Source organism: Lepisosteus platostomus, chromosome 12, assembly GCF_059453375.1.
Source record: "Lepisosteus platostomus isolate fLepPlt1 chromosome 12, fLepPlt1.hap1, whole genome shotgun sequence".
Lineage (NCBI taxonomy): Eukaryota > Metazoa > Chordata > Actinopteri > Semionotiformes > Lepisosteidae > Lepisosteus > Lepisosteus platostomus.
In genome coordinates, this window is record NC_142622.1 from 37,766,096 (window position 1) to 37,787,170 (window position 21,075).

The following is a 21,075-nucleotide window of genomic DNA, read 5'->3' on the forward strand; positions in this document are numbered from 1 at the left end:
GATAATTTACCGTCTTGTTTATACCAAACAGTTGTTTAAGAGTTGCTAGTGAAAGGATCTTTAAAAAATAAAAAATAGCATGAACAAAAGTTTAAAAATTTTCCAGTGTATGCTTAAGTCTATTATCGTGATCAGAGGACAGAAAGCTGGAACATTTCCTCTGAACGAAGTGTGATATACAATGTTACACTCGAATGTTATACCACAGAAGTAGTTTTATACTGTGTTATGTTTCTGTTGGCCTGTCATCCCAAGATAAAAATGCAGTATTTGTTTAAAGTAGTGCAAGATAAATCCCCTTTGACACTAGGTTTCTACTGATAGTTTTTAGGTTATCAAATTTACACAGAAGGCAAGTATATGATCCCCATAAAAGGCTGCAGTACATACAAATATATTGTACTATATTAGGTATGTAATCAAATGAGGTAAAAATTTAACTTTTAAAATCAGGTGTTGTCATGATCTTGCCTAGGACATTTATGCAAATAATAAAACAGGAATGATGACAATAGTCATGTGCCTTCTTTGTTCCTTTGACAGGATAGTTTCAGACCCCAAAACAGGTAATTACTGGTAGGACATAGATATTTATTTGCAAAACTATTTTTCTTCCTTTTTTTCCTTGGACATGGATATTTTTCTTTGAGACAGAGTTGGTAAAGTCTCTAAAACCTCTTGTGTTTGGAGCAGCAACTTTTAAAGTTTTTGTTTCTCTATACATTTTGTTTTTCAATTCATGGTAAATAAATACTCTTATATTAACAGCTAAGATCTTTCTGGTTATATAAACTGTTGTTTGTTTGTTTGTTTGTTTTTCTAAATCTCATTGATAAATATTGTGGGATACAAAAAAACCTCTGGTATCAGACATCAAAAAGGATTTTCTCCAGTTATCTGGTTTGGGAAAATGCAAGGTTTCCTAAAAAGGCACCATAAGGAAATCTAGACAGATGCTTGCAACAGTTTAATAATAATAATAATAGCTTACACTTATATAGCACTTTTCTGGACACTCCACTCAAAGCGCTTTACAGGTAATGGAAACTCCCCTCCACCACCACCAATGTGCAGCATCCACCTGGATGATGCAACGGCAGCCATAGTGCGCCAGAACGCTCACCACACATCAGCTATCAGTGGGGAGGAGAGCAGAGTAATGAAGCCAATTTATAGATGGGATTATTAGGAGGCCATGATTGGTAAGGGCCAATGGGGAATTGGGCCAGGACGCTGGGGTTACACCCCTACTCTTTTCGAGAAACGCCCTGGGATTTTTAATGACCACAGAGAGTCAGGACCTCGGTTTTATGTCTCATCCGAAGGACGGCACCTGTTTACAGTATAGTGTCCCTGTCCCTATACTGGGGCATTAGGACCCACATGGACCACAGGGTGAGCGCCCCCTGCTGGCCCCACTAACACCTCTGCCAGCAGCAACCTTAGTTTTCCCCAGGAGGTCTCCCATCCAGGTACTGACCAGGCTCACACCTGCTTAGCTTCAGTGGGTTGCTAGTTGTGAGTTGCAGGGTGATATGGCTGCTGGCTAAGCATTTTAAGCATAATAATTCACTTTACTGTTTAATATCTGGTGAATGTGACCAGAAATATCAGAAACCATTTGATCGAGGAATCTAGAAGGCACAGGAATGGTCTAGCTCACTGAATACTGCTTTCTGTTTTCCCAATTGGAAACAGATGATGCCTGCAGGCTGATGATCCCCCATCGGTTTTTGGTTTTAAAAGGCAAGCATTCATGCAAGATTAAGTTTGAAGTAGAGAGGCTAGACTGCTCCCCATTTGCACAAAAGGAGTTCGGCTATCCATATATTATATTCAAATATTACTATATCCTGCCTATAATACAAAGATTGCAGCAATTTGTGAAATATTGTAATACTAAATGGGAAAGCTGCTGAGAAGACATTAAAGACAAGCATATTTAGCATATCATGTATCCAGTAGGTAGGTAGTTTAGGTCCATTTTTCTCAACCATCCAACACTGAAGGTGGAGGTGATGTGGTCAGGATCACACTCTGGCCAGCTTATTACCCCTGGAAGGATTAACCCCCAGTATTCATTTGGAAAACGGGCTGAGTGAACCTGGGAGCCTGAGTCTGGAAGGAATTAGAGCAAGCTACATTGCTTGCCCCTACCTGGGATTGAACCTGGGACCTTCCGGTCAGGAGCTAGGCACCCTTGCAGTCTGAGCTACTACAACACATCCTGTACATTACCATATTTAGAGGTAGAAAACATAAGCTGTTTTCTCATATAATATCTAATACCTGGAATGAACAAACGAGAAATTATCCTTTATGAAAGTCTTCAGCACTTAAAAAAGTAAGCTGACCTAGTGCTGATCTGAATATTCTCCATGACTTTGCATATTGTATTTCTAAATGGTTGCAGATAAGTATGCCTTTAAGAATGATCCGATTGTATTTTTCTAAAAGTAGAAACTAAATACAGTTGCACCAGACACACAAAAGCTACACTTACTGTAGTTAAGTGCATAATTTATTTGCACATGATGCAATGATGCACCCACCCTTGAGTCTCAGAGGTGAAATGCAATGTTGTTGTAGCTTTTATAGGTGTGTTTTTTCTGCTACTGTATTTCCTGTTCTGTCTTCATATAGAAAACCTTGACGAGCATGTTTTAAAGTACTGAGAAAAAGTTTTTGAACTCCCCTAGTTTGATCCAAGACTTGGCAAATCAAAGAATGCTGTAATACATGTATGTTTCCCCTACCAGCTTCTCTAAGGATACTTTGCCTGGAAACATATAGCAGTGCTATATACTGTATGTCGAAACATTTAACTGAAATAATTCTGCTGTGCTTAGCAATAGGAAAGTAAAGTTTTTGTTTCAGTAAGAAAATCAATTTTGAAGCTTTTTAATGGTCATCTGTGGACTTGTTCAGTTAGAGCTGAATTAAATTATGACAACATGATTTAAATTTTTATGTGAACTGTTTTTGTTTACATGCAGCATTGGTTGGGCGGGGTTACTATATTTTATATAAGTATATATATAATTCTCGACTGAATTAGTTTCAATTCCTAGGTCTAGCATGTTTTGGTTTTGTTGGTTTATGTGACCAACAATTTTACAAGCACTTAAAGATTTTATGGTTACTCACATAAACCTCTATAAAACCTGACTCTCATAAGCAGTGAGTTAAGTGTGATGATTTACAAATGACAATAATTAAAATGTGTGTGGCAGATGTAGATCAATGTTCTTTGTTTGGATATTAGAGAAAAGTAGTTCTTGAACCCACTATTTATATTACTGGCTCTGGTCTCTTTCAAAAGAAAAAAAATATATTTAACCAAATAATATAACCACTCTATAGTTACTTTATATCCGGTAGCATTCTTTACATAAACAAAAAATGAATGCAATACAACAAGACTGGGTGATACATTGAAACACTCCGCCTGTCTTAGAATTCAAACATAAAGTGTGCCTGCTTTATCTCCATTTATGTCATCCTTATGGATTTTCAGGCTCATGTTTTTAATGTAATTATTTTTGCATTTAAAATAGTTGAATTATTTTTTTCTTTTTTCAAAGTAATACATTTCAAGGGTATTTGAAGTATATGTTCAGTTTTGTACAATATGTAGCTGCAGAGATTTTGTTAAAGAGCTTTTATTTGTGAAATAAAAAGTAGGTACACTTAAGGAAACTAATAACACATTAAATCCTAGATTAAAAACCAAATAATGCGTTTAACATGATTTTTATGTAATCCTTAATTTTAAAAGGCAGGAGAAAGGTAGTGCTTACTTTTTGTGTTTGAAAACAAAGTAGCAGTTTTTCTTTATAGCCTGTAATGAAACAGTAACATAATATTCGATTTGCAGGACTGAAAGATGAAATTGAAGGTGTTTGGGGGCAAATACTGCTGTCACACCTTGAGGGGAGAGCCTTGCATTCAAAATCCAGTGGAAATTTCTAGACATTGGGGTCTGTTAGTATTTTTGATAAAAGTGAAATAGAATGTGCATTTTGCCAACAGTTTATTTCAAGATGCAAGTGTACAGTTCGAGTTTGTCTTCGACCGATGGCATATGGAAACATTGCGAGATCATACCGTAAAAGCGAGTTCGTCCTTTACATGAGACTGTGTCATTGGACTCCAGACTGAAGCCAATGTGTGAGAGATATGAATCAGTTGCAGTTCCATCAGTCAGATGTTGCCATCGCACAGGAGCAGGTAGAGTGACATAAGTGATACTGATTATCCAGTCATGGCAATTCTTTCTTGCTAGTGCAGGCAACATGAGTGCCAGTAAGCATATCCATTACTGTTGCTTCTTCGGCATAATATTGAACTGTCTTCAGTAACACAATATGCCACTCTCGACCTAGGATTGAGGGTAGCTGAGAGGGTGCCTCTCAATCCAGACAACACTGGACAACATTTTCAAAAGCTGTATTCAATATGTCAAAGTTGTAAGGAAAAAAAGAACAATTCAGTTCTGTACAATTATTAGGTTATATTGACAACTGAACGTTCAGCCTTTGGATTTGCTAAAGGAATGTAGTTTAATCAGAAGTGTTCAGGGTATAATCTGTGTGTGTGTGTGTGTGTGTGTTACCTCCAGTCAAAAGAAAAATCTTTTGTTCTGGGTGAATTGCATTCTGTCCACAAAATCAGTTCTAATGCCTATTAGTCTCATGCTTGTGGTCACCCAGATGGACCAAAGAAGTGGAACTAGAAATCAATTCATTATTACTGATCAGCAGTTATGTTAATAGCTCCCCTTCTACTCAAGTATATAGAATTTGCCTGTGTCCTTGTTTAAGAGTCAGAGTCTAAGTCAGAAAAATATTCCTTTTCAGTGCTCCGCCTCTGACACTACCAAAATACCAGCTCTGCTAGGTATTTTGGGTGGAGCGGTGGCACTGTGGCTAAGGATTTACACCTGTGGCTGGTAGGTTGCTAGTTCAAATCCCACAGCAGAGGAATCCTACTCCGTTGGGCCCCTGAGCAAGGCCCTTAACCCCAATTGCTCCAGGGGCGCTGTACAATGGCTGACCCTGCGCTCTGACCCCAAGCTTCTCTCCCTGTCTGTGTTTCTGTGTCTCATGGAGAGTAGGCTGGGGTATGCGAAAAGATGACCCCCTAATGCAAGAAATTGTACAGTATATGGCTAATAAAGTGATCTTATCTTATCTGTTCGAGCTAAAAAACTACAGACTCCTTTGTGATCTATTCTAATTTTTCAAAATTAATATAGTTCTTTAGACTTAATGCAACTGCAGTAGTTTTGGGATTTATGTAGAGCAATCCAGCCAAGGAGAGCTCCAAAGCAGTTAGCCTCGTAAGTCATCCATTTTTAAAGAGTGAGAACGCCTGTAAATAATTGATCGCTTAAGCAAGTAATCACTTTAAATTAAGAGAGCCATAGTTCTTCGGGGCTGAATAGATCTTGGGTTTTGGTTACAAATGCTCTCTAAATCACTGAAACATTACATTACTGGAATAATGGTGCAATAATGACTGGTTGATGCAAAATCCAGATATGGCTGGTAGGTTATGGTTCACTGACAGTCAAATATTAGTTGTCTTTGCTGCTAGGCCTCTTCCTGATGCATATCACTGACAATAATATATGCTTACTTTGTTTCACAAGGTTTCATTTCCTGTTAAATGCGTTCACTATTAGAGAAGACTATATTATGGTGCTTCAGTGTTAGAATTTAAGGATATGAAAATAACTCACACCTGTAGTGAATTGTGCAAATGTACTATGCATGAGACTTTCCATTCCACTAAGATTAATTCCTCCATCAAATAAATGGTTAACCAGAGTTTGAATAATTGTAAAGGAGTTTTTTTAGTCTGTGTCCTCACTTAAGGTAAAGCATGCATTTGCCTAAAAAATAGTAGTAACAGGTTCAATTCAATATGCTGTTCTATTGAGAAGTCAAAAATCATTCCATAAATCATTCTTGAGGTGCGAATTGACCCATTGATCAAATGAACTGGGTATAATTATATTGTCCTGTATTTTGATATATGCTGCAGTTAATCTCTGTGCTTTGAAACACTGAGGTGCTATATTCATAAGGGAATTAGTGTGGGTGACATTTGATAAATTGTCCTGCATATTCAATACATTTCACAATTCCATAACAACTCCTACTTTTCTCCCTTTCATGTTTTTTAACAGCTCATTCAAGACTTGCATTTTCATTGAAAGGGTCTTGCAAGTGCATAGCTGCCATGTGTGTTTCCTTCCTCAAGAATCAATGGTAATTTTATATGTTACTAGGATAATAGAAAGTAAGTTGTTCCAATAGCTTCTTATTGTCTGAATTCTGCCACTACTTTATACAGTAGTTCTCATGATCCTAAAGGACATTTCAATGGACAGTAATCATAGTGACATTGGACTCTGATCTGAAACTCATTTTTTATAGTTTTTATGGATTTATATATATGTATATAAATACGTTTATAAACAGATATACAACTTTGCATGTTATATTAGTCATATAAAACAGAACTGTAGAACTTTAAAAACATGAGAAAGAGTATGAAAAAGGGAAAAATGTATTTGATAAAACTCATTTATCTAATATGGAAAAAATCACATTTCTGTAGCATCTTCCTTAATGCAGCCAGTTTTGAATATATTAACATGTAATTTTAACGGAAATAGTTGCTTTTCTAAAATCTAAATCGGCTCTCATCTTTCCTCTTTTACCAGTCTAAATTTGCACACAATTTTTTTCCAGGACATTGTTTTCATTTTCTGGTCTAAACTTTAAATACTTATCGTTTTTGATAATATGCATATTATAATCGTTGTTGACACTATAAACTATTACATATCAAACTATTCAAATGCAGTACAAATTTACTGGATTGTTCTATAGCTGGTTATATTGCTTGACCTAATATACTGTATTTCCACTTCCAAACCAATAACGATATATAGAGCGATCTCCCCATCTCCACCTATTTTTTGAAAATCTTCAGCTAATCAATTTACATATGTCTCCATCTCCTCACTTGTGATCAGCAAAAATGAACAAGAGAGTGTGTTGAATCTTTGCCAATTTTTAACAAACAAACAGGCTCTGGATCCAGAAATGAACTCGCACATTCACTCCTGTTAGTAACAAGTTTGCATCTTTTGGATGTGAGCTACTGTACAAAGTCGGTTTAAATCAAGTGTTGTGGGCACTAATTAGACAGTCCCAGTCTAATCATCCATCGCACTTCAAGAGATTCAAGTGATGTGGGTGCTAAGCTGTAAGTATGGTTCAGCACAGTTTCCATTCTGAAAATCCTAATATCAAAGAAACAGATGGTTGCCAAGTGTAATTAATATAATTGTATGGGCAAATATTAAAATAAAATACTAATGTAGGCATAAATATCCTGGTTGTGATTTTCTGTTTGAAATTTATTTATAGATGTTTTTAAAGCTTTTCATTTGACCAAGTTAAGACAAATTATATATTTAAATTATGACATCTTCCCACAATTCTATTTGGTGTTTTCTGAACGATTGGAAAACTTTACATCATTGCTTTCACTCTTGCTTTGGAAGGTCTTCAACATTCACTTCTGGAACAAACAAGAGGTGAAGAACCAGGCTGAGGGTACCAGTGTGAAAGGGCTTAAACAGAGTGGACCCCAAAGATTGAAACCTTTTAGATCCATACAAGCATATAAAAACATTTTTATGAGTACCTTGGAGTGGAACCTTTTGTACTGTATATTATTTAACAGATACCACAACTGTTTCTTGAAGTTTTCTTCTTCATAACTGGAAGCTGTAATGTGTTAAGGTACATGGTTCACTGACATTAGGATGGGCACACTGAAGTCAAGATTGCTACAGTATGTTTGCTGTATACTCAAGAGATTCAGGTCCGAGATGAAAAGATGAATAAAGCAGAGGTATATATTGCCACCTTTTATTTCTGTACTTGAATGTGTTAGAATAACACTTTTTGTGTTTAATCCCCTTATTTCAGGTGAGCATAAGTATTGGGACAATAGACGGCCAGGTGTTTCTTATTGGCCAGGTGCTTCCTGTTACATTGATTGTGCAACACGTAAAAGAGCTATGAATGTGTAGTGTTGGATTAACCTTAGAGTCAGTAGTCCTAAAGCAACACACTTTCTGTCCATGAAAGAAAAGCAAGCAATTCGGATGTTTTGAAAGAAAAGTAGAATTCAGTCAGAACCATAGCATAGAAACTGAGCATAGCAAGATCCACAAATTGGAATATCTTGAAAAAGAAAGAAACCACTTTTGTACTTAACAATTGGCAACGACCAGGTTGGCCAAGGAAAACAGCTGCTGCTGAAATCACCAGCAACCTCCATAGTGCAGGGATGATGCGATCACAATTGCCTATTTGCAGAAGACTTCAACAGCAGAATTATAAAGGATACACTGCAAGATGCAAACCTCTCATCAGCACCAGAAATAGAAAGGCCAGATTACAGTTTACTAAAAAGTGCAAAGATTACACAATAGCGTTCTGGAACAAAGTCTTAGGCAGATGGACAGAGATAAACCTCTGCCATAGAGATGGCCAGGTGAAAGTGTGGAGAAAGGAATGAACTGTAGATGATCCAAAGTGTACCAAATCATCTGCGAGGGGGAGATAGTGTCATAGCTTGGACATACATGGCTACCTCTGGAACTGGCTCACTCATCATTATACAAGAAAATGCATCCAGTCTTACTGGCCAGCACCTCATCATGCAGCAAGACACAAAGAGCCAAAACACACTGCCAACACAACCAAGGAGCTCCTCAGGGGAAAAAAGTGGAAAGTCTTAGACTGCCCAAGTCAATCTATTGACTTCAATTACGGCCAGCAGCCATATCACCCTGCAACTCACAACTGGCAGCCCACTGAAGCTAAGCAGGTGTGAGCCTGGTCAGTACCTGGATAGGAGACCTCCTGGGAAAAACTAAGGTTATTGCTGGAAGAGGTGTTAGTGGGGCCAGCAGGGGGTGCTCACCCTGCAGTCCATGTGGGTCCTAATGCCCCAGTATAGTGACAGGGACACTATACTGTGAACAGGCGCCGTCCTTCGGGTGGGACGTAAACCCGAGATCCTGACTCTCTGTGGTCATTAAAATTCCCAGGGCGTTTCTCGAAAAGAGTAGGGGTGTAACCCCGGCGTCCTGGCCAAATTTCCCATTGGCCTTTACCAATCATGGCCTCCTAATAATCCCCATCTATGAACTGGCTTCATTACTCTGCTCTCCTCCCCACTGATAGCGGATGTGTGGTGAGTGTTCTGGCGCACTATGGCTGCCGTCGCATCATCCAGGTGAAGCTGCACATTGGTGGTGGTGGAGGGGAGTCCCCATTACCTGTAAAGCGCTTTGAGTGGAGTGTCCAGAAAAGCGGTATATAAGTGTAAGCAATTTATTATTATTATTATTATTATTATTTATTATTATTATTATAATCTTATGATTTAAATCCAATCAAGCGTGCATTTCACTTGCTGAAAAGGAGTGAAGTCAGAAACCCCCTAAAACAAACCGCAACTGAAAATGGCTGCAGCAAAGGCTTGGAAAAGTTCCCAAAAGAACCAACTGAGAATTTGGTGATGTCAGTTGGTTGATGGCTGGATGTGGTTAACTGCGTGCAAAGGATTTGCAACCAAATACTGAGTTTTATGCTACTGTACTTCAATTAATTTACTTTAAGATAATTTGTCCCAGTATGTATGCTCACCTAAACTGGGGTGATGGAACACAAAATGTGATATTATTTTAAGCCGTTAAATTAAATGTCCTCAGAAATGCAGAGAAATTAAATATATATATCTTTTCATTTCAAATCTGATTTGCTTGAGTATATAACCAAAATAGCAATTTTGACTTCACTGTCTCTATACTTATCGATAGCACTGTATTCTACAGCAGAATTTCCAATATTTGCCAAATGCATGTCCAAAGTTATTGTACAGTGATTCTTTTACACTGTGCCACAATAAAGTTCCCCCCACTCAGATGTCTGGCTTACTTTATGATGTACTGTAGCTGAGCAGATGTAATCAGCTCTTTACTCTTTACAAGAATTGAATTAAAATAGATGAGGAAGCCATCTTTCAATTAAATTAAATTCCTTTTCAAAAACATCTTTACAGTTTGTGAATTTTTGTGTATCCCTTTATACACTTAGGGTGCTTTCCATGCTAATAAATCCCTCTAGCAAAAACCACTTTTGAAAATACTACTAATATTTATTGTTCAAAATGGTTTGAGGAAAGAGAGTTAGTATTGCACATGATCTGTTTATCTGTGGAAAAATGTCAGAAATTATTTACAGTCATAGTAATTTCTTATCCAATTTGTTTTAGCATTGATAAACATTTACACAACCTTCTTATTCTGATATTGCTCACCAGTGTCACAAATAATCTCATTATAAATACCATAAATCACTCAAGACACAAGATTTTAAACTAAAATATTATTAAAGAGGAGGTATAACATACAGTATACAGTACATTTACCTCTAAACACATAATGTGTTTCTTCACTGCTGCTGTCACTGTACTTGTTTTAGTGATGTTTTATTCATGTGTTTTTCTGGTCTTGACATTGTGAGTTTGGTTGTGTGGATGTTCCTATGTGGTTCAACTTCTGTGACCATGAAGTTTCAATGGTGTCATTTTCACTGGCCTAGGCTGCCTGTCAGAAATAGATAGAACTCAGTGAACCCCATAAAGGAGCAAATGCCATAACATTTACAGGGTATCATGGGGGAGTATTTTAAACCTCTTGTTTTGTTTCATGTATTGTCTGGTTGACTTGAATGCTGAATTCCCAGTTTCAGTTTCAAACTGGAACACCTTTCACGGGAAATAACATGACCTTTTCATTCCCCTTAAATCTGTGTTATTTTGGATGTGTATATTCATGCAAACCTATTTTACACATGGATTTAGTTTCAAAACGGATTTTTTTTCTTTAAAGGGAATATAGAGAAACTGTAAGTGGGAAACATTTAACCATGTTTTGAATACTAACATATCTGTAGTTCAGGTGGGTAGCTGTGTCAGCATGCATGGGCTGCAAAGGAACAAGTAATAGGTTTATTCCATGCTGAAAAAAGAAGAAAGAAAATGCAGCTTTTCGGCTGTGGAGCCTTCTTCGGGTGCAAGCTTATACCCAAAAAGGCTCTACAGCCGAAATGTTGTGTGTTCTGTCTTCTCTTTTCAGCATAGAATAAACCTATTACTTGTTCCCTAACACATCTGTGGTGACAGTTGCTATAAAACTTAATTAGAAATTAAAACTTTCTATTTGTATTTTACATTGATTTTTTTTCTATTTGTATTTGCAATAGCTGATAAAGTCTTTTCAGGAGCATTCTTGAGTCAGGCATGGAGCGGACATTGGTTATAGCTAACAGCTTTCACATTGAGCAGACTGAAGAACCAGCGGTGGGCTGAGAGTCCTATTTCACATAGTGTTGGGGAGCGGGATGAATGTAAGATTCTGAGTCTCCCATGGTCAGATACTCCTTAGCCTTACTTTGTACATTATCAGTACATTTCATTATAGTTCTTAAAGATATTGAAAAGAGAAAAATAGATTTGAGAATGTGACATTTACTTATACTGTAATTAAACAGGGCCAGCAGCTTCAATTCCAGGTACAGACTGTGCAGTGAAATGAACTCTGGTCTTGAAACATAAAAGCGAACCCATGTTCACGGGTGTTCCTTAGGCAGTTAAGTAGATACCTGTACACCTACATTAAATTCCCCAATTTATAGTAAAAAATGCAAATTATATGTATAGTTTTACCTACCAGTATTATGTTATCTATCATATAGTAATACTTCAGCAGTAACAGCAAGGATTCCAACCCTAGAGATCCACATTGTCCTATTTCATTTTCCTCTATCCACAGTGCTAGTTAATTTAGATCAAAGGGGGCATCTGCTTAACTTCTCTGACAGCAAAAATCGACCTGGATCACAACCTTGAAATAGTTGCCTTGAACCTTTACAGTATGTCTCAACAGAGCTCATCTCCTTTTCCCCGCCAGATCAAAGACCTTCAATGAGGAATGCTTATCCTCGTGTATTTATAGATTTTCACTGCTTCCATTAGCAAGTGTGTGAGCATTCAGAGCTGGCTCATAGCCCTTCTGTAATTGTGCCTGTATGTCAGTGGTCTGTCTGCATTCTTTTGTTTCTCTGTGATGACATATTCTTATATTCTGACAGGAAATCTGTCCCATTGTACTAAATTGCCTTTGTCCCCTTTTCCAAACCTGGTTTCTTTGAATTATACATTTGCTATGGAAGTGAAAAAAATAAATACATGACTTAGAGTACATTTACAAATATTGCCCATCAATTTATAAAATATTGTCAACCATCTTATAAAATTAAATGCTCTTCATTTAATAGATTTTACCTCTGAATATAAATTGGAACCTTTACCACAGAAAAACCGAACTGCATTAATCATTACACTTGGTCTTAATAATTAATTAAATCATTAATTGCTGTGAGGCACATATGTTCTTAAGAAGTGATATGTTTGAATATCTTTCATGTAGGTAGATGCATCAGCATGCGTAGGCTGCAAAGGAACAGGTAAAGGTTTATTCCATGCTGAAGAAGGCTCTACAGCCAAAACATAGTGCTTGTTTTCTTTTCAGCATGGAATATACCTTTACCTGTTCCTTCTTGGATCTTTCATCTTCTTAATTATCTGTTAAAGTTATGTGGTTTCAGATGCTGTTTTTGAAGGTACATCTGTTAATATTTTGTTAAAAATGAATTCTCATAAGTTTGCGACCAAGTGGAGTAGTGGTTAGCATTGCTGCCTAACAGAGCTAGGGCTCTGGGTTTAATTCTGGACTAGGTGCTATGTCTGAGGAGTTTGTATGTTCTCTCCATGTTTGCATTGTTTTTTTTTTTCCGGGTGCTCTGTTTTCCTCCCCCTTCCTTGGTCTAAAAACATACTAGTGGGTTAATTGGCTTCTGGGAAAATTGGCCCTGGTGTGAGTGTGTCTGTGTCTGTGTGTGCGTTGTGATGGACTGGTGTCCCATCTAGGGTGTATCCTGGTGTGCGCCTGTTGCTTGTCGTGATAGGCTCCAGCTCCCCTGCAACCCTGAGTTAGATTAAGCAGTTAGAAAATGGATGGATGAATGTGTGGTTAACATATAAGATAAAGTAGTTCAAGTAGGTAGCTACGTCAACGTGCGTTGGCTTGCAATGAAATAGGTATCGGGTTTATTCCATTCTGAAAAGAAAAGAAAGGAAACGCGATGTTTCGGCAGTGGAGCCTCCCTCAGGTGTGTAAGATAAGATAAGATCACTTTATTAGCTATATACAATTTCTTGTATTAGGAATTTGTCTTTCCGCATACCCCAACTTGCTCTCCATGAGAGACAGACAGGGAGAGAAGCATGGGATCAGAGCGCACGATCAGCCATATATACGGTACCCCTGGAACAGTTGGGGTAAAGGGGCTTGCTCAGTCTGCCTGCCGTGGGATACAAACCAGCAACCTTCCAGCTACAGGTGCAGATCCTTAGCCACCGCCCCACCCATATTGCACACAAAAAATAATAAGTTGTATTTCCCATCCATCAGATATCAATAATTGCCCAATAGTCCAATACAGGGTTGCAGTGAACTGGTGACAAAAGGGGCAAACAGGTGGTGCAGTGCAAGATAGACTCATGTCCAGTGTGTATCTAAAAGCAGAAACAAACACTCATTTTAAAGACACCAGTCAACCTAAAAGGCATGTCTTTGGACTGTGGGAGGAGATCACAGCACCTGTAGAAAATCTCTGTGGCCATCTGGACAACATGCAAATTTCGAAGAGTAGCTTAGGAAATTCCCCAGCCTGGAATTGAACCCAAAAGCTGTGAGATGGCTGTAAGATGAGTTAAACCTCTTTATTTAAGAAAATATTACAAGTGTTAAGGAAGTTTAAGCTTTGAACAAGAGAAAAGATCTTAATGCTTGCATCGTGAAAATCAAACACAGATTTACAGATTATAATCTAAATTTTGAATGTGAAATAAGTAATGTATTTTATGATGAGTTTTACAACTTTTCGTCCTCAGTGGTGCTTTGAAGGTCCTTCAATTTCCGATCCATTGTCAAATGCACATGGTCTTATTCCTATAACAAGTATTCCAGTTAACATTTTTTCAGACCTCAACAGTCGCAACCTATATTGTTTTCTAGAGTTTTCACACCCTCTGGTGAGATCTGGTGCCAACTATTTAAAACCATAATGTGTATGGTTCCCTCCCTTGCCTTGAATTCATACTGTATATCTGTGATTCTTGAATTGTTTGTTCTATTAACTGTGTTTGAAATGTATGACATATTATAGTATAAAAAAGCAGCCGTGTGCCGTAGATCAAGAAGCAGGAAGAGAGAGGCAGCTGGTCTGTGCCAGCATGCATCTGCCTCAGTCCCACCTATTCCAGATGGTGTATAAGAGTTCTAGATTGAAGTTTTTTTGTGTTTTTCATTCCATTCAGTTTACAGAAATGCATTGCCCATAAATGCTAAGCATAATGTGTAGTGTAATCATCTTAATGTTCTTTCTTTGTTTTAGGTGGATAATGGTTAACTCCAGGACATAATGCCCACTTTATGCAACACAACAAACTCAGAAGAAAGAAAAGTGTTCTCATCCTTGAGGAGCAGCTCTACTCGTCGCTCTACAGCCAAGCTGACAGAAACATTTATTACCTCCTAGATCATTAGCCACCAGGAACACCCAGTTCATTTGCGTGATAAGCAACAGAAAAGGAATTGACCACAATGGAACAGTGCACCGACTGACCCTCTTGATAACGGAACCTCATACCATCTTTAGTCAGCCTTCATATTGGTTGTATTTTCAAAGTGATAATAAGTAGCTATTGAAAAGGCAATTATTACCATCGGCCTGTACTGATTTTTAAATGTCTCTTTCTCTTTCTCTATAACATAGTATAGTGCAGTGAAAAGCTAGCATCCAGTGCCCACTGTGTAACGTCAGCCCTGTAATTATATTTCGTACTACCTTTCTGCTACTCAGCAACCACAAATGGTAGGTTAAACAAGGCTGTGTTTTCATTTTCTTTGACGTATTTGAATTCTAAAAGGCTGAAGTGCACTGCCTTAAAAGCCCAAGCTGTTTTTGGAATGCCGATGTCCTGAAATTTAGCTTCAAATTAAAAACTCCAACATAACACTTAACATTCCTCCTCACTGCTGGAATGTTGAGAAAATTTACAATGCTCAGCTTCAGGCTCTGGAGCATGAGATTTCCCACCCTGACTCTGCTCTTCATCATCCTTACCCTCACCACATTTTTGCTCAGCTACACATACCATGATCCATCAACAACATACTTTTATCTCCTTAAGCTTTCTGGAGGAGTAACTGAAAACCTACCCAAAAGGGTCTGTGCGTGCAAGAGATGTATTTCAGAGCCTGATATTGTCCCCTGGTTCGATGAGCGTTTTAATCAATCCATACACCCTTTGATGTCCAAGAAGAACAGCATCCTTTCTGAAGACACCTACAAATGGTGGCAGGTAAGTTTCTGTGCCTAATGAACAAGATCAGGAGTTGTAATATTGGAAGAGCTTAGGCTCAATGGAAATGATATCAAATCCTAAGTCTAAGTACTGTACCTCAAGCATGTTCATTATGCATTACTTTAGATTCCTCTGGATGGAGGCACTCTAATGCAAGTATCACAGACAGGATTTCCAGTTAAGACTGGATGTTTTTCAAAAGTTGTCTGATTGTTTATTGATCCTACAAACACTGACCAAACCTTTTTAGATAAAAACGGCACAGCTCAGCCTTATATATCTAGGATTGATAATAAGGTTTGATATTTGTGGTTGTGAGTCGCAGAATGTTACCAAGATGGATATCAATTAGGCTCTATACTTATAGTCTAAACTGTATCTGGCTATAGAGAATATTCTTGCCAAATCAATAGAAGTCTTCAAAGCACTTCCCTGGTGAGCTCTGAAGTTAAGGTTAATTTAACCTTAATTGTTCGCCAATGATGCAGAAAAATGTAATTAAAAGCTTTTAATATGTGCTTCTCAAACAGACAAAGCTTCAAAATAATATTTTGATAGTAGAGTGCATATCTGAAATAATTCTGAATTTGAAATCTGAAAAAAATAAATCTGAACTCTTTAGTGAATTAGGTTGGCCAGTCATATCAACTGAAAAACCCAGGTCAGCTCACCTTACAGGATGTCAGGTCATTGAGAGTTTTATTTTCTTTTTTCACATGAAAACTGCTTCATTTCTTACCATCAGAATGGTAAATTAAATGGCTTCATTCAGCTCATGCTTCAGCAAGAAAATTTGTAAGCTGTCTGTGGTTGAGTGTTCTCGACTGAATAGTTAATTGTTTTCACAACTGTTCTTGTCACATTTCCCAACTTGATCAGTTTTGCCCAAAAAAACGTAGAGCTGCCATCCAGTTTTACTCACTGTCATTCTTGGACTGCTATATTATGGTGAACTGCAACACTTAGCAAGGCAAATCAACCTCAAATTACCAATTCAGATTGTCATGACAGATGCAGCTTTAAAGAAATCAGATCTTTTGTTTATCAAGGGGCCTCAAGGAGCTCTTATTCATGACATGGAAATCATCCTCAACACCCTTTAATAACAAGTGAACTGTGCCAGTGCTTTAGTAATAGCAATTGAATTAAGACTTACAAAAATCCTCTACCCTCCAGGGGGTTATATTCTTTGCTGTGCTGATAAGCTACCCTTTTCTGGACAGTCTATTGATTTTTTTTTTTCTCCAAAAAACATGTTGATAAAACTGACTTCATCACATTTTCCATCTGCACTCACTTGTGCTATATAATGGACTTCTGTGCATAGTTCTGTGGCATGTTGTTAGCGTGGGAGAACTGAAACTGAGTGCATTGAGCTGTCAAGAAGCATCCACATGGGAGTACAAGTGTAAGTAGACAGCTCTTTCCTGAATACGTCTGCAGTTACCGGTTCAACCAGAGGGGGAGCTGTCCAGCACTGGAAGAGTAGCCTTTGCTGTCTCAGGGGGACTTGGCACTTCTGCAAAACTGATAGCATCCATGCTGCTGGTGAGGTAGCTGAGGAATGAAGAGGAGCTTCACCAACATGGTAATAGTATTAGTAACTATGAGAGCACAGGAGGAAGGTTAGTGCTCAGTAAGTGATGTTCAGCCCCATGGTGTGTGTCAGCATGGGTGGAAGTAGTGGCATGCCTAGCACTGAGGTAAATGAGGGCAGTATTTTAGGGTTTTGGCCAGGAGAGGAGTTGAGGGTTAGCAGGTGTTCAGTTTCCCTTTCTCTTCTGTAACAAAGTTGGCAAACTCAGTAACTGCACTAATACAGACACTTTGGGGAAAGAAGAGTGCACCTTAAAATGGGATGATTTTATTGCGCCGTGAACCTGATGAAGACTTTTTGCCAGCTGTAGCTTGGGGAGCCTGTTTTTATGTGTTGTTTATTTGAGAGAGACTTGTCTCCACGCATTAATTAATTAGTACACTTTCCACATCTGGAAGATGACCAGATGTAACAAACTTAAGCTGTCTGACAACTCTAAGCTTTTCTACCAAAACAATTTGAATTGGTAATTTGAAAATGAATTGATAGCACGAGAATATATTGGAACATTTCCTTTGCAGATCTTAGGGCAACTGAATTATAACGTTAACAAATAGTAGTTTGGATGCCTAGGGTGATGCAGTACACTGTGTTGAACAATTCAGCCATGAAGAGTCTGGAATAGAAGGGAAAGAAGCTGATGTGTTTCATTTAGCCTATTCTATGAGCTAAGAACTGAGGCCAGGCTTTTAATTAAAGTATTAAAGAGGCAGGGGTATGAGTTTCTTTGTTCTGTTCTTTTTGTTCTTATACTTGAGGTTTCAAACATTACTATGCAGCATTATGCTAACTTAATTTTAAAGGTCAATTTAAAACATTCTTTTAAATTGAAGCTGGCAAAGTGTTTCAAGCACAATATAATTGAATAACCACGGTGACTACAAGGACAATTAGATTGCAGACGCAGCTTAGGCCTAGTTTAAAAGTCAATTACTATATCTACTTCTGAATTAAAAGCCCAAATACAGGGAAGGTTCTTGCTGTGTCGTTTGTAACTTAAAAGAAAGTATTAAGTTTCTGCTTGATAAAACACTATACCTGATGCCGCATTTTGGCTTCGCATAAATCTCTCCAACATGGTTTCTGAATAAAACTTAATGTAGTTGTCTATCACAGTGAAAAGCACTACGGTTCTTGCCCATGTTCTTGTATCTGTCACATCTTGTATCATTCTTTTAATACATCTGTCTTTACTGCATCAAGTATTTTGTTTCAGTCTGTCTCCTTCACTGTTACCATTATTCTTACATACTGTATTTACTGTCTGGCTGAAATAAGAATTGGATTGAAAAAGAGGCTATTTGGCCATTCTAGCTGGTTTGGTTGTTAGTATCTTATTAAAGGTCTCATCCACCAAGGGTAACAGCTTCAACAATATGTTATATAACTTATTCCTTTCTCCCATCTTATAACACAAAACTGGTGTTAAGGGTATTTTTGCAGCTTTAACTCTTAGGGTAAGGATTTGCACAACCTTTTTGTATTGTTCATTGTTGGCATTTGTTCTGTTTGGATGAAAGGTGGAGTTTCTAATTCTGTTTGAGAATTAGAATTAGAATTGAGGTATTGAAAAATTATCACATTGCACCAACACAGTATAAATACCATCCCATTAAGTTAAACACAATTGTGTGTGTTGGCTTCTACCTAACAGTATTACTAATCTTCTAAAATGATTTACTGATTCAGTGAATCGTGCATATATCGAGAGGTATAAGTGCAGCACTTGTTATATTAAAACCTTCCATGTTTTTCATTCACATTGAAAACATAACCAAGTCTCTGATAAATGCTGAGTGTATGGACAACAAAGTTTTAATAATATTGTTTTGATTGCAGTTTAACCAAGTAGACATTTTCAATTTATTTTGTGATTATGGATCTCAGCTGTTTTGAGCTACACGTCAGTTCTTCAAGCGTAGAAGTACAGAAGTACACTCGAGAATCTTAGATGTATTCTTTTATTTTTTACTGAACTTAAAAAAGAGAAATAAAGAAGCCACCCAGGGTTAAAAGCCTCTTGTCCTTATTTTGTTGTTCACTTCACAGCGGCTGCAGTCAGAAAACAATCCGGCCAACTACACAGAGGTGGTGCAGAAACTGTTTGAGGTTATCCCTGGGGAGGAGATGTATGTGGACTGGGGCTCGTCGCGCTGCAGGACCTGTGCTGTGGTGGGAAATTCTGGGAACCTCAAAGGATCCAATTATGGTGCCCAAATTGACTTGCATGCCTTCGTTATAAGGTAATTAGCATTTAAAAGGCACAGCTTCTCACACTACCAGTCTGGTTAAAGGAATTAGAACTTATGCTACAAAAAATCAATAAAATCAATTATCGGAAACCCTTAAATGGTGTACAATGTTTTCCCTTAAAGTCATTCAGGCTTTAAAAATTTTTTTCCAGCGAAACCAGCAGGATCATAGCTAATAGGTCTGAAATCTCACCTCTTTTCCTTGTCAGTTGTCACTTCATCATCTGCTGCACTGCTTGTGTCTCAAAGCTGTTCCATTCACTTTGCACCTGTCTGGTTTCCAGCCTTCCACACTGACAACCACATCAATTGCAAAGAGAAGCACTGTCCCAAGCATAAGGCTGTGCTATTTGCAAAATAATTATATCTTTTCAGTTTCTTTCCCAGAAGTGAATGCAAATTTACAATCCATTGTTACAAATGTAAATGGAATTTTAAATGTCTCGTTTTCTTTAATGGAAAACACTGTATAACCATTCTGTCATCCATATGTTTGTTTTAAAGGTCATGTGCAATATTGTGCTCTCAAAAGCATTATTTTAGTTTTGACTACGCATTCTAAATGGCCCAAAAGCTAAGCATTCCACATGGTAATATAGGTAATTTACACAGTGTCTTTTTATTAATGCATAAGCAGTAACTACAGAGAAACATTCATTTAGATAAGACATTTCCCTCAGCATTTGAAGGTTTTCACTACAGCAATTGTAAAAAGTTTAAATAGCCAAAAATTACACATTTTTGGCAGCAACCAACCATCCCTGCACTTACTGTATAAATAAACAATTAAGTCTGTAGAGTTTCCGTTCTGAATCAGATTCTACTTTGTTTTTGTCTATACTATAGACATTTGCTAAGCAAGTGAAAGTGTTACACTGTGAAGCTACTGTTTCCTTGTTTTATCCATCCATCCATTTTTCTAACTGCTTCAGGATTGTGGGAGAGCCTGAACCTTTTCCTGGAGAGCAATGGGCCAAGGCAGGTATACCCTGGATGGGATGCCAGTCCATCACAGGGCACACACAGACACAGACACACACACATACTCACACCAGGGCCAGTTTTCCCAGAAACCAATTAACCTACCAGTGTGTCTTCAGACTCTGGGAGGAAACCCCCATGAAAATTGGAAGAACATACAAACTCCTCACAGATAGCTACGCAGGTCCAGAATTGAACACATGGGCCCCAGCGCTGTGAGGCAGCAATGCTACCATTTTGTGCTCCAAATTTAATGTTTATAATTTAATTTGAGAATGCATTCGTGTATTCAAATCAGAAAGTATTGTTTTATCCAGCTCAAAGTGTGGATGGTTGATTGTCTTGTATATTGCCTCTTTCCCAAAAATGTGTCCCACAAGTGAAATGTATAAAATACTAATTAAAATCCTTTGCCAATAGTAGTATGATGTTATATATACATATAGATATCACATCCAAGGTTAAAACTTATTATTTGAATTTCATATTGATGTTTTTTAATGAAGGACTAGCTAGCACCAGTTTCATAATAAATAAAATTCTAATATGCATTCCTGCAGATAACCTTGAAAACATATCTGAAGGCATACTTTGGTCTAATAATCACTGTCTTCTTCCACTTGAAACTACATAACAAATCCTTTCTACTGCAGC

The 21,075-nt window shown here is 37.7% G+C and overlaps 1 protein-coding gene across 3 annotated transcripts in view; it reads left to right on the forward strand.

Annotated features, from left to right (window-relative positions):
* Positions 1–21,075, forward strand: part of LOC148651501 (CMP-N-acetylneuraminate-beta-galactosamide-alpha-2,3-sialyltransferase 1-like) — a 52,970-nt gene that overhangs the window by 18,809 nt on the left and 13,086 nt on the right. For 2 of the 3 annotated variants that reach the window (XM_088601874.1, XM_088601873.1), the window contains exons 2-3: positions 14,619–15,588; positions 19,238–19,431. In XM_088601874.1, the coding sequence (XP_088458000.1) occupies positions 15,268–15,588; positions 19,238–19,431 (515 nt within the window). In that variant the 5' untranslated portion in view covers positions 14,619–15,267. The remainder of the gene's footprint in view (positions 1–14,618; positions 15,589–19,237; positions 19,432–21,075) is intronic. The other variant, XM_088601875.1, reaches the window with a different exon arrangement.